General features: G+C 47.9%; 1 protein-coding gene across 4 annotated transcripts in view; it reads left to right on the top strand.

Moving 5' to 3' along the window:
• The first annotated feature begins 8,416 nt into the window (after positions 1-8,416).
• Positions 8,417-14,350, top strand: part of Gpt2 (glutamic--pyruvic transaminase 2) — a 43,802-nt gene continuing 37,868 nt past the window's right edge. Inside the window, exons 1-2 of one of the 4 annotated variants that reach the window (XM_076571794.1) lie at positions 8,417-8,607; positions 8,956-9,220. In XM_076571794.1, coding sequence (XP_076427909.1) covers positions 8,978-9,220 — 243 coding nt within the window. In that variant the 5' untranslated portion in view covers positions 8,417-8,607; positions 8,956-8,977. Of the gene's footprint in view, positions 8,827-8,955; positions 9,221-14,350 lie in introns of all 4 variants that reach the window. The other 3 variants (XM_006971756.4, XM_076571793.1, XM_042277374.2) reach the window with 3 other exon arrangements.

Genomic DNA, 14,350 nt, shown 5'->3' with positions numbered 1-14,350 from the left:
GATGGGAAGAGCTTTGAGGGAAATAAGATGCCAAACCAGGACACAGGCGCAGAGAATTTAGCATTTGAGTTTTGAAACGAAGACCAGGAACACAATCATCCTTTGTGTCTCAGGCCTAATTAGCATGTTTGAGGCCTGGGATTTAAAAAGTTCTATTCAGAAGGAGAATTTACACTCCATTATAGCGAATGTTCAGTTGGAGTCCACAACTTCCATCCAGCTGTGAGTTAGCTGTGTTTATGAAACAGCTGTGCAGAGAGGCAAGGACAGTGACAAATGACAGATGGTTTATTAATCAGTGTGTTGTATCATACAGCCCAGACTGGGAACAAAACTGTGACTCAGAGTCCTAAGGTCTAGAGCAGTATTTGTGAATCAAACTTCACGTTGGATGGTCCATAAAAGTAGTTATTCATCAGCTTTCCCTGAAACTCTAAAACAACCTCAAAACAAAACAAACTCCATCCTGCAAATGGCAGGAACTTGGAAGCTGATTGGGGTAGGGTGGGGCAGGGAAAGAGATAATGAAAAGGGCCGTTTCCAGTCCGTCTATCCCAGACACTCTAGGAACCTGCTTGGATCCCCAATGTTCTGCCTCCCTGGCTAGAGTCAGTCTTTGTTTTAAGCAGCACACACTGGTCTTTATCCAGGTAGTCACGTATTTACTGAGTACTTGGCTGTGTAATGATTACCCTATCACACACTGTTACCAAATATGAGGGTCACGGTAATGGTAAGGACTTATCTAGACCTTGTCCCATGCAAATCAATGTTCTAAGCATATTAAATCAATTTTGTGTCACAGGATCTTAAGAGGGGGAAGGCTGATAGCTCCCATTTACACAAAGAAGTGTGATAATTTATCAAGGTCATCCATTCTTAATTGGGAAAGCTGGTATTAGAACCAAATGGTCTTCGCTACAGTCCACACTCTCAAACATGTGATATATGCTGCTGCTTAAGAAAGGATGCCATCGTCCCTGTCATGGTCCCCTCTGATAAGCATGCCTGGTTTTCTACCTACCTCTTCATTCAAGAGTTTCTGAAGGAGCTGCCCTCTCCATTGCTAACGGCAGCAGGGTAGCCTGGGACTAGGTGGGAGCCCCCCCAGCATGCCAGCTGCCCCCTGACCCTGGAATTGTCTCAGGCTGGAATTCTGACCCAATGAGAGCCAGCAAGTTATGAAAGAGCTGCTTCTTAGGCTTCCACGAAGAAGAGCCCCGTTTTCTTTTCTCGGGTTTGGCCTATGAGGAGCACTCACTTAGTCTCTTGTTGCTGTGCGATAGGTTTATCCAGGGGACAAAAAGCAGAAAAGACAGAATAGAGAAGAACATAGGTTCTGTACCAGACCTACAGCACTCAGTTTCAAGAATACAGGGCCCCAGGGGTTGCCCAAGCCTTTCCTTCTTTTGACTTTATTTATTTTTATTTATTATTATCATTACCATTATTAATTTATTCATTTTATTTATTTATGTATTTATTTATGTGGTTCTTTGAAATGGGTAACACTGTGTAGCCCTAGCTGGTCTTGATCCCAAAGAGAGCCACCTACCCCTGTGTCCCTTTTGCTGGGAACCAAGGATGTGTGGCCACTGCCATCCCCATCCTGCTAAATGTAGCCACTTTTTTTAAAATCCATGAGTTGGAGAGATGACTCATCAGTTAAGAACATGGACTGCTCTTTCAGATGACCCAGGTTTTATTCCCAGCACCCACATGGCAGTTTATAACCATCTGTAACTCCAATTTCAGAGGATCCAGTGTCATAGTATGACTTCTAGGAGTACCAGGCACATAATGTGGTATGCATATATACATGCAGGTAACTCACCTGTACTCATAAAATAAAAATAAAAATCTATCTATTCATTTAACAGTTAAATATCATTGACTTTCTCAATTTTTACCCAGAGCCAAGTCTATCTGTGGATAAGGCCACAGCATCAAGCTTCTATCTGGGGAAATGCAGGTGCTCTTTAAGTCCAATACCTCCACACAGTTTGGGTCTGCTAACCAATATACAGTGGACATTCTGTTTTTGTTTCTGAGCTTGCTTTGTTTTTGCAGTCAATCAGTGATTGAACCCAGGGTCTTTTTTTTTTTTTTTTTTTTTTTTTTTTTCCTGGAGCTGAGGACTGAACCCAGGAACTTGGACTTGCTAAGCAAGCGCTCTACCACTGAGCTAAATCCCCAACCCCAGAATCCAGGGTCTTATTTATATTAGGCAAGTGCTCTACCACTGAGCTGACATGCCCAGCTCTGTTTCCTTTTATTTTGAGACAGGATCTTTCCAGTATGCTCAGGCTGGCTTGAATCTTGTCAGCCTCTCCAGTAGCTAGGATTATGGTGTGTACCACCACACCTGGCCAATATATACCTTTTAGTTTTGTATTGTGTGCCAGGGACAGGGCTCTAAAATTGCAACCATTCTTGGGTGTTACACTTTTATCCAGACAAAGGACAGCAAAAGCATAGATAATCCTTCAAAACTGTTCCTTTTCATCATCATCAACGTCTGCTGTTAATGTTAGAATTCCCCAAAATGCTGTCTCAGCAGGGCAATGGTCAGGGACCAGAGTCTATTGAACAAAGGGCGAAGTCAGTTCGTTCAGGCATCAAAAAACAGTTGTCAATGATGAGATGACGCAGTAGCAGGTAAGAGCACACACTGTTCTTGCAGAGGATCCAAGTCTGGCTCCCAGCACTCATATTGGCTAGTTCACAACCGCCTGTAACTCCAATTCCAGGGGATCTGTGGTGGTTTGAATTAGAGGTCCTACATATTCTCAGGTGTTTGAACACTTGGTCCCCAGTTGATGGTTCTGGGGATCTTAGGAGGTGTGGCCTTCTTGGGGGAAGGTCTGTCACTGGAGGGTGGCTTTTGAGTCTGTTTGCTCTGTGGGGTGTGAACTCTTGGTTTGCAGCTCCAGCCTCCTCACTTGCTGCGATGCCTGCTGCTTCCTCATGATAGCCATGGTCTCTATTCCTCTGGAACCTTACGCCCAAATAAATCCTTCCTTCTGTAAGTTGCCTTGGTCATGGTGTTTTATCACAGCAAAAGAGAAGTGACCACTACAAGATCCAAAGCCTTAGTCTGAACTCTGAGGGTGCTTGCACACATGTGCACATACCCGTACACACCACACACACACACACACACACACACACACACACACACACACACCCCACCCCACATTAAAGTAAGTCTTTTTAAAGATGTAAAACATAGTGATTTGAAATATGAACATCATGGAATGACTACTGGTCAAATGATTTACACAGCCCCTATCTCACAGTTATTTTATGTGTGTCTGGGTAATAGCATTTGGCTTTTAGATTCTGCCTTCTGAGATAGGGTCTTGCCATGTGGCCTCGACTGGTCTCAAACTCACAGCCATCTTCCTGCTACAGCACCCCAAGTGCTGGAATTATAAGTACGTGAGTGCTGTCATGCTCAGCCATTTCTTAAAACGGAGTATGCATTAAAAGGGGGGAACAAGTCATGGGTGACTTCATTACTTAATGATAAGCATTATTCATTCCATTCATATTAGATGATGTACATTTCAGACATTCTAATCTACTCAGATACCCACAGAGAAGATAAAAATCTCAGCTATCACTCTAAGCCCTTTCAGCATCCCTGTGAGGCAAGTATTGTCACCTTGGTAACCTGTGAGGAAACAGGCTCACTGTATAGGAAGCCAATCTCGCTGGAGAGGCCATGTTCATTCTTACAACACAAAGTAGCTCAGAAATCAGATGGATATTCAAGAAATTGTGCACAGAGGATCTCAAGGATAAAACTGGGAATGACAGTGTCAGGAGATTATATAGCTACACTGATGATAAATTTGAAACCAGAATGCGGACCTCTGGTGCACATTTTCCCACTGTGGCTCATCCAATCTGGTTCTGAGTCTATTATCTTGAACCTTAGTGCATAGACAATTCCAGTTAAAGGGAATTTGGGTTGGTGGGAAGCTAGGGATCTGCTAAGTTAATAGACTCCAAAAGGGTTTTATCTGTTAGTCACAGGATGTTAGGTCTACCCCAGAGGTGAGCAAGGAATGACTAATTAGGGGTTAACTTTAGCTGGAAATAAATAGTAATTAGGCTCTGGATCTGCAACATTCTAACCCCTCTACATCACCACGGTACTCATCAATCAGCCTTTGCAAACTCAGCTTCTTTCCAGGGATTCTTGTTCACACACATTGTGTGTGTGTGTGTGTGTGTGTGTGTGTGTGTGTGTGTGTGTGTGTGTGTGTGTTAATAATAGCCTTCTATTGGGTGAGATGACATCTCACTTTGGTTTTGATTTGCCTTTCTCAGATGACTATTAGTGATATTGAACACCTTTTCGTATATCTGTTGGTCATTTTCTTCTCTTGAATGTCTGTTCAGCTCCCTGCCCCCTTTCTCTCATGTGTATACGGCATATGCATGTGTGTGGGTACATCTGCATGCACACGTGTTTGGAGACCCCAAGTTGAAGATAGGAGTCTTCTTAGATCACTCTCGACCTTCCTCATTGAGAAAGGGACTCTCAGTTGATCCCAAAGCTTGTGATATGGTTAGTCCACAAGGTAGCTTGCCCCCTTCTCAAATCAGTTTATTATTATTATCATTGTTTTGTTTTTTGTTTTTTCGAGACAGGGTCTCTCTGTGTAGTTTTGGTGCCTGTCCTAGACCTCACTCTATATACTAGCTCTGCCTTCCGAGTGCTGGGATTAAAGGTGTGCGCCACCACCACCCGGCTTATTATTATTATTATTATTATTATTATTATTATTTTTGTCCCTCAGTTTCTTGGATTTCTGGGTATTCCTTTGTTTGTTTGTTGGTTGATTGGTTGGTTAGTTTTTCGAGACAGGGTTTCTCTGTGTAGCTTTGGAGCCTGTCCTGGAGCTCATTCTGTAGCCCAGGCTGGCCTCGAACTCACAGAGATTCGCCTGCCCCTGCCTCCCGTGTTGGAGTGCTGGGATTAAAGGCGTGCACCACCACCACCTGGTGCAAATATCTGGGTATTAAGCCCTTATCAGATTTGAATTCTGTATGTTGCTTTGGGGGTGGGGTGGGGAGAGATTTACTTATTTTGTGTATGTGTGCTCATGATGTATGTGGATGGGGACGTGTGCCTCAGTCATGTGCAGAGGTCAAAGGGAAACTTTAGGAAGTCAGTTCTCTCCTTCAGTCTACATGGGCTAGTCTGTTTCCTGCTTCCAGAAGACCCTTGTCCCCTCGAAGACTACACTATCAATACTGCTGTCCATCATTCTCCAGAGCTCACAGGCCACTTAATCTGGCTAATTCTCGCTCAGGCCTCTTTGCTCTCCCAGAATGCCATCTCGTTCTCGCCAGCAGTTATTACAGTTTGGGTGTGGGATGAATTCAATGGCATCTGCTTTTGTTATGAAACAGCTCCATGCAGGGACAGTCTGTCTGAGTTACTGATGTCTTAGTACTCAGCACAGTGCCTAGCACAGGATGAGACTCCAAAAAGACCTCGTTGCATTAAGGAATGAAGTACCAGGTCTTCCAAACTCATAACCAACTGTGTGGGTAGACTGCATTTGCTGTGTGTTTGGAACACTCATCTTGCTTTGGGGAAGGACATTCATGATCATTTCAGTCAGGTTTTATTTTCAGTATTTAGGCTCTTGTTCATACTGGTCCCCAGCTGGGAGAGCAAAATAAAAACAAAGTTCACAGAATTACCCCCTATTACAAGTACCATGAAGAAACTTTTCAAAGCTTAGTGCATTGCAATCAACAATTCCAATTTCCAAATTCAGATTGTTGCACAAGCCTGGTCCTAAAGTCCCAGCAAATTGGAGGAGCAGGAGTGCATAGGCAATGGGGGGGGGGGGGGGACAGGACTATAATGCCTGGTTTGAAGCATCGTTCCTACTCCATGCTCCTGGCTGGCTGAACAAGTTGCTTAACCTGAGACTGCAGAGCAGAAATATTGCTGCTTGCCCTTTTGTGCTTTGTACACAGTTGAGGGTGGCTCACAGGAGAGGCGTTTTGTTTGTTGTTTCTGTCAGGGCTCTCCCCTCCCCACCTCAGAACTGAACTCTGGACCTCAAGAATGCTAGACAGGCCGTCTACCACTGAGTCACACTCCCAAGCCTGGGGGTGCTTTCTTATGCAATCTCAGAGACACAGTGGCACTGGACACGTTAGGGACATGAACTGCTCGTGTTTTGCAAGGATGATGTGGGAGCGGGTGTTAAGTATGCAGCGTGCTGGGTGGTGTATCTTCTGAGAAGCCTCCTCCCAGAGCCCTTATTCCTACCGATGAGGGTAGAGACAGCTAGGACAGGACGGTGACTCAAAGGACAGTGAATAGGTCAAAGTTAAGTGTGTTTTGGAGGTGGAGGGGTGTGTTTGTGTGGTGCTTCAACTAGTCAGCGTGAGTAATAATGGGACATAGAAAGCAGTGAAATACTCAGAGGTCCGACGCCCCTGGGAGAATCTTCAATCTGGAGACTGAATGTGTGGGCACTGAGACAGAAGTCAGGAAGGAGACCTGTTGACAGAGGTGCTGGTCAATTAAAAGCCCAAACATGGACTGAAGAGATGTTCAGTGGTTAGGAGCACAGATTGCTACTCTAGAGGACTCAGGTTTGGTTCCCAGCACTGACAGGGCCACTCACAACTGTCTGTAACTCCAATTTCAGGGGATCCGACCCCCTCTTCTGGCCTCTGCACTGTACCCACATCCATGAAGATAAAACACTTGTACACATAAAATAAGGAAAAACAAAACAAAAGCCCAAACAGCGCCTCTTCCTTCTTGCTTTCTGGGATCCAGGCCACAGGGAGGGCCTGGCTCACCTCTGTGCTCCTCTGCCTTAATAAACTCTTTTCTTGTAAGAGAAGAAAGATGACGGAGACAATGACGAGGGAGCGGAGTGGGGAGAGGCGGCAGCCCCCTGTGCCACCCAAACAGCCGCCGTGCCGGCACTTGAGGAGTCGGGCCAGTTTGCTACCTTTGGTTTCCGTTCTCCCCGACACATCCCTGCCTCAGGAGTAATTAATTGGTTTGATCAAAGCATTCGGTATTCCCTTGAGGAGAGATCAACAAGAGTGGTGTGCAGCTTCAGGATGCAAGTTCTGCCAGGCTCCTTTGGAAGCTTCTCCTCAGGTGCACACCGTAGGTACTGTTACCCCCATTTCACATATGGGGGTGGTGACCGTGCTTAAAGTCAGGTGACTCAGAAGTGGTTATAGGGGCTGGAGAGATGGCTCAGAGGTTAAGAGCACTGACTGTTCTTCCTAAAAGACCCTGGTTCAATTTCCAGCACCCACATGACAGCTCATATATGTCTGTAACTCCAGTTCCAGGGCATCTGCCACCCTCATACAGACATACTTGTAGGAAAAATACCAACACACACAATAAATAAATAAATTTAATTAAATTACATTTTTTAAAAAAGTGGTTGAATGAAGTTATTCTCAGCGCCCCGATTTCCCGCCACTGTTTCCCCTACACTGATGTGTTCATTCAGCGTCTCCTCTCCCCAACTTTCACAAGCCTTATGTGTCTGTTTGTTGGGGCTGAGCAAGCCCTGGGCTGTTCTGTCTGAAAACTCCCAGAATCACACAATTTCCAAGGCAACCAGGGAAAAGACAGGCCATTTAACCCAATTTATTTTGCAGATGGGGAGTCTGAGGCAGAGAGAAGGGAAGCACCTCCTCCACCATGTCCTCTTTGTAGATGTTTGTGGCTCAGCCTGGGTGACTCTACATTTGCACCAATTGCACACCCAACCTAGTCTTGTCCCAAGTTTGCTCCGCACATTCAAAGCGCACGGGTGAAGGACCCTACTGGCTGGATACTTTTGCCCAAAGTAATTGCCACCATGTCCTGTGCATTCATTGTTCAACAAATATTTACTAAGTGCCTATGTGCTAGAGATGTGAAAACAGGCAAGAAAGACATTGTTCCTGCCCTTCTGAGCACGAGCACGTGAGAAGTATCTAAACGAGGCAATTTTAGATGCGGGGAAGGATAGAAAGAAAATAAAATGGAAATGATATAGGTGAGGCTTCCGACAGTGGTATTGAAAAACCTTACCACTCGGTGTGTGGTCCTTTCTGATATCCCCCCTCCCCCAGCTCTTTGCTGACAAGAACCCTGAAAATGAAAAGAAGCCGGGATGGCACATCAAGTCGTAGTGGCCCTACTCCCTAACCAGCTGCCCCTGAGCGGCCGGCCAGTAGAACCATATGGCCTGGATGATGAAACTCAAGGCGAAGGCTGCATCACCTCGCCCTCCACGTCCCCGTAGGTGTCGCGAGGTGAGGGTGGAGGGAGGCGGAGTCTGCGTCTAGGGAGAAGCAGCCAAGCAGCAAATAACTAAATTCCAAAAGCCTCTGGAAAGGACAGCTGCCGCTGTACAGTCGGGATTCTCTGTCCCCACAAGAGCCCGCCCAGACGGCCACTCCCCGCCCCCTGCACAGCCCGGTCGGGCCTGCGCCAGGCCTTAGAGGACTTGTAGTTTATCTGGCTCCTCACAGCATCCTTGGTACATCCAAGACAACTACAAGACCCAGAAGCCAGCGCGCAGGCCGGAGGCGGAGCCGGCGGCGGTGGGTGTGCGAATGCAGGGGGCCAGGAGGTGCGGGTGCCTGGCGCCGGGATGCGGTGGTGGCTGGCCACTCAGCTTGGGAGCAGCCCAGGAGCTCACTAACCGGAGCGGTGCGGGCGGTCCGGCGGCGACAGGCACGTTGCATTCGCACCTTAGGTTCAGCCCCGGCCACCCAGCGGTGCAGCGTCTTAGTGCTGCAGTGGCGCGGTGCGGTGTCCCGGTAACCAGGGGGTGGGAATCCAGCCCTGGAGCTAGGCTGGCGTTGCTGGCCCAGAGCCTTGGGCTCTTGGGGCACTAGCGTCCACCCGGGGCTGTGCGCGATGTCTTGCTCTTGTTCTTTCTGGACCAGGGTTATCCTCGGCAGGTTCGCGATGCAGCGGGCAGCGGTGCTGGTGCGGCGGGGCTCCTGCCCCCGCGCCTCGGGCCCCTGGGGCCGTAGTCACAGCAGCGCTGCAGCCGAAGCCTCCGCCGCGCTCAAGGTGCGACCGGAGCGCAGCCCTCGGGACCGCATCCTCACTCTGGAGTCCATGAACCCGCAGGTGAAGGCGGTGGAGTACGCGGTGCGCGGACCCATCGTGCTCAAGGCCGGCGAGATCGAGATGGAACTGCAGCGGGTGAGCGCGGGGCCTGCGGGGCGCGAGGCCAGGGGGCGCTCGTGGCGGGAAGAGCCTTAGGAAACCCCTCTGGGGTCCTCCAGCAGGACCTCCACCCCCGGCTTCCAGCTCCTTCATTGTGCCATTTTGGGCTGGAGCGAGAGAACGCCCCCTCTCTCGCCCGTCACCCACCAGTGCCCCGCATCTGGCACAAAGTGAGGCCTTCCGACGGTTCACTTGTTGAATTGTACCCAATTATTGAGCGGCCTATGCTGCCAGGCACTGCATGTTCCCTAAGTGTCCTCGTGGAACCAAGATCCCTTGGAAGGAGGAAAACGAGTGATTATGGAAGTGAGAGTTTCAGATAGTGAATAAGTGCTTTGAAGAAAGTAAGAAGAAAGAGCCTGGGGGTGGTGAGAGGAAAACCCTATTAGGTAGGAGCCGAGGGAGGGAGGGAGGTTGTGCGGCTAGTTTGTTCCCGAACCTTTTTTCAGGCTGAGGCCCATTGGGTCTTTGCCAGCCACAGTTGCTTGACAAGAATGGGACTCTGCAGAAGAGACTGGCAGAATTCCTTCTTTGTACCCCGAGAACCGTGACTGCTATAGTCAGAGAGTTGGGTCCTTGTGGCCTTAATAAGGCGACCCTGGGACTTCATCTTGGTGGTGTCAGGGATGTTGGCTTGAGTTCACAGCTGTTGTAAAAATTGTGGGGTGATCTCTCCCTGCCCCAACCAGGGTGGCTTGGCTCTATGTAAGACATGCCCTTGGATGAAACCAAGTTCTTTGTTCTGGGGACAAGGTCTGGCTGCTGTAGCCCAGTTGGCCTTGAACTTCACATCCTCCTGTCCTCACCTCCCATGTGTTGGGGCGCACAGGCACATGCCACAGCACCCTGCTAGGAAACTGAGTTTTAATTAACCTGGGTGGAATTTGGAAGGCAGAGTTAAGAGGGAAGTCAAAAGGAAACGCTCCTAAAATGAGTAAGAATAGCCAGGTGGTGGTGACGCACGCCTTTAATCCCAGCACTTGGGAAGCAGAGCCAGGCAGATCTCTGTGAGTTCAAGGCCAGCCTGGTCTACAGAGTGAGTTCCAGGACAGGCAGGGCTACACAGTGAAACCCTTTATCAAAAAAAAAAACAACAAAAACAAAAAACAAAAACAAAAAACCAAACAAACAGAAGGAGGAGGAGGAGAAGAAAAAGAAGAAATCAAACTAAAATGTTAGCAGATTGTTTGTTTTGACCCAGAATGTGGACAGATGGGAGGGTTTCTTGATTTTGGTCTCAGAGTCACCAGATCCCAGTGTCTCCAGGATAGTGTGGTCACTCAGTATCCTTGAATAAGTGAGGAACTCTCAGGGTCTCCTCTTTCCATGGAGTTTGATGAGGCCTACCAATACCTCCTCAGGCACTCAGTTCTACTCAGACAGTGAGTGAGACAAATGGGAGTTCAGTGTCTGTTGCCGACCCTTTGTGGGCTGGTGTCGCGCCCCCCCCCCCAAGGGTTTCTCTGTGTAGCTTTGCGCCTTTCCTGGAACTCACTTGGTAGCCCAGGCTGGCTTTGAACTCACAGAGATCCGCCGGGCTCTGCCTCCCAAGTGCTGGGATTAAAGGCGTGTGTCACCACCACCCAGCGAAAGTAATTTTTTTCAAGGTTTATTTATTTTACCTGTATGTGTGAGCCTGAGTGATGTGCGACATGTGTGTGCAGGAGCCTGCAGAGATCAGTCAAAAGAGGGTATTGGATCCCCTCAAACTTGAGTTGCAGGAAGTTAGTTGTGAGGCATCATGGGGGTACTGAGAACCGGACCTGAATATTCTGGATGACCAGTAAGCATTCTTAACCACTAAACCATCATCCACTAAACACTCACTTTGGAGACCAGGCTGGCCTCGAACTCACAGAGATCTGCCTGGCTCTGCCTCCCAAGTGCTGGGATTAAAGGTGTGCGCCACCACCACACCAGCGATTTTTGTTTTGTTTTGTTTTTTTTTAAGATTTATTTTTATTATTTTTAAAATATGTGTGTGTGTAGTTATGTGCTCATGAGTTCGGAGACCAGAAGTTGGACTTCACTGGGGGATGGGGGGTATGACACACACCTTTAATCCCAGCACACAGGAGGCAGAGGCAGGTGGATCTCTGAGTTCGAGGCCAGCCTGGTCTACAGAGCGAGTTCCAGAACAGCCAAAGCTACACAGAGAAACTCTGTCTCAAAAAACAAAACAAGAGTTGGATCTTCTTGGAAGCTGAAGTTACCGGCGCTAGTGAGCTAACTAATGTGGGAACTGAACTGGAGTCCTCTGCAAGAGCAGAATGTGCTGTTAACCCCTACACCTTCTCTGCCTCGCAGGGCTGTTTAACGGTTGACCCAGAGAAGGCTGGCTCCACTCTGTGCCTGCCTGACATGCTGGTGGGCATAGAGCATGTGTTTTTCCCTTCCAAACTTTGGTATCTGGGAGGCTGCAGCTGTCCCTCCTTGAGGCAACAGTTTCTCTGCTAACACAAAGCTAGGATTAAAGTGTTCCCTGTTTTATCACGGCACAGCTGATTTCTCTGGTTCCAGAGCTGGGAGAGATTCCAGGAATTATCTCTACCTTTTGCGAAATAGCAGCTTCCGTGTTGGCTCCATAAAGTAGAGGATGATGAGGACCAAGGGAACCTTACTTTCGGGAAGTTGTGAAGTTCTAGGTTTGGGGGAGGGGTCAATGCACTCAGTAGAAGCCTGTGGCAGAAGGAAGCAAGGTGAATGAGATGGAGAAGACAGAAGTCATTTGGATGACTCAGGACTTTACCATGCAACTCCATGCATCTTGGCTGGACATGGGGGCGTAGGAAGGATTTCCAGCAGTGGTATATAGCTCAGGTAGATACATGTCATGGTCACTGGGCCAGAAGCATCCTGAAACGAGCCAAGTTCAAGCTCCCCAAGTTAGCTGAGGAGTTCTCTCTGTCCACCTACATTCTCTGTTGTCTGTTTTTGTTTTAAGACAGGTTCTCACCATGTAGTCTTAACAGAACTGGAACTTTCTATGTAGATCAGGCTGGCCGAGAACTCACAGAGGTCCATCCACCTGCCTCTGCTTTCCAAGTACTGAGATTAAAGGTGTGCACCACGCCCTCTCTGGTCCCATCATTTGACTTTGTCGGCCATCTTTGAGTGTTATTTCTTTTCTTTTGGAAGGGTGCTGGTTGGTGCTGAGGACTTGAATTTAGGGCTTTACTAATGCTAGGCAAACACTCTACCATTGACCTAGAGCTGTAATCTGAGCCCTGTTTATTTTTATTTATTTTTTGTTTGTGTTGGCTTTGCACAGGCTTGTTTTTTCTGCCTCTGTTTTGAATTATAGCAGTCTAAATTGAATGAATATTCTAAGGGGTTTTATCTGGTCAAGAGGTTTGCATGGCGTATGCAGACTCCGGGCAAATTCCATGTATTCTTTGGGCATCAGTTTCCCTGTCTACAGGAGGCAAACAGCTTAGCTGGCCCACTTGTTGCAGTCTCTAAGCCTCGTCCTCGGGGATCTGAGGTGACCTCTGTGATGGGTCCCAGCGCCTTATGCTGCTTATGGAATTGTTTCAGGGAGTGCTTGCTGATTGTACTGGCTGGACACGTGGCCTGGTGTTTGTTTTCAGGGTGGCTGGCAGGGCTGAGTCCCCAGGCTTTTTGCTTCTCTGATAAGGTAGCCTGAAGGAAGAGGGGAAGAGGCTAAGGGGTAAGAGCCAGGCCAGGGGCCATTTCTCCCTGAGAGCAAGCAGCTCCACCACGGGAGAGCCTGCTGTGGGGTTTCAGACCCCATTGTTCATTGGGAGCAGCTCTTTTTAATAAGCTGTACTTAAACAAGGGTTTGAAAGGACCTGACAGTTTGCTCAACCCAGTTCTTTTTTATGTTGCTTATTTAGAGACAGGGATCAGGACTTGGCACCGTAAAGCAAAGGAATGGCTTTACTTTTCCAATTGTAAAAGCAAACACCATCGAGGGGTGGGACTGTAAATCTAGCTACTTGGGAATCTGAGACAGGGGGATTACTTGAGTCCAGGAATTCAGGGCTAGCCTGAGCAATATAGGAAAGCTCTGCTTCAACAATTAAAAATATAAAAGTGTTTGCCTGAGTTTGAGCCCCAAAACTCAAATGAAAAAGCCAGGCATGGTGGTATGCACTTGTATCCTCAGTGCTGGGGAGGCAGAGACGGGGATCCCTGGGGACCCCTGGCCATCTCAAGACCCCCTCTCCAAACACGAGGTAGAGAACCACTCCTGAGGAACCACACCCGAAGTTGACCTGTGACCTCCAGCTGCACACTTATACACACCTGCACCTACAGAATACATACAAAGTAAATAAAACAAAAAAACCGAAAGCTCACAAAGAGCAAAAGGTTTAGAATTAGGAAAGACTGGTTGCTTGTGTTACCATCAGTGTGTGTTGAGTGTAAACATGGGGTCCTAGCACGTGGCTATTGTTAGCTGGATAAAATTCATAGCCCGGGGTGAGCTAAGCACAAGTGGCTGAATCTCATTGGCCATTTTCAGAGTTTAGATTTTACTTTAAAATATGGAAAATTGCCAGGCATGATGGTGCACATCTTTAGTCCCAGCACTGGGGAGGCTGAGGCAGGTGGATATCATCTGAGGATTTGAGGTCAGCCTGGTCTCCATAGTGAGTTCCAGGTCAACCAAGCAGCCAAGGCTACAAAGTAACACCCTGTCTCAAAATAAAAGGAAAATTGAATAGTAAAGAAGAAAATGATAAGATTTCCTTGACAGGATGAATGCTGTACCCGTCCACCCTGTGGTAGACCCACATCCCAGACCTAAGGGCTGTGGCCCTCGGGCATTCATCCAGAGTGTGTTGACCTCCGTTCACAAACCGGTTTGCAGTTTAAACAGAAGCCAATTAAAACTGTTAAACAGTCTTTGTTCTCAGGCCACTGTGGCAAAGCCTGCAGTCCTAACTACTCAAGTGACTGAGGCAGGAGGATCCCTTGAGTCCAGGAGCTCCGGACCAATCATCGTGGGCAGCAGAGCAAGACCCGACCCCTCTTTGTTCTCAAACTTATTATTATTATTATTTTTGTTTTGTTTTTCAAGATAGGGTTTCTCTGTGTAGCTTTAGCTTTAGCTGGCCTGGAACTTGTTCTGTAGACCAG

Source organism: Peromyscus maniculatus, chromosome 5 (assembly GCF_049852395.1).
Source record: "Peromyscus maniculatus bairdii isolate BWxNUB_F1_BW_parent chromosome 5, HU_Pman_BW_mat_3.1, whole genome shotgun sequence".
NCBI classification, from domain to species: Eukaryota; Metazoa; Chordata; class Mammalia; order Rodentia; family Cricetidae; genus Peromyscus; species Peromyscus maniculatus.
Note: the sequence above shows the minus strand (reverse complement) of the source record. Positions and strands in the feature narration are given on the sequence as shown.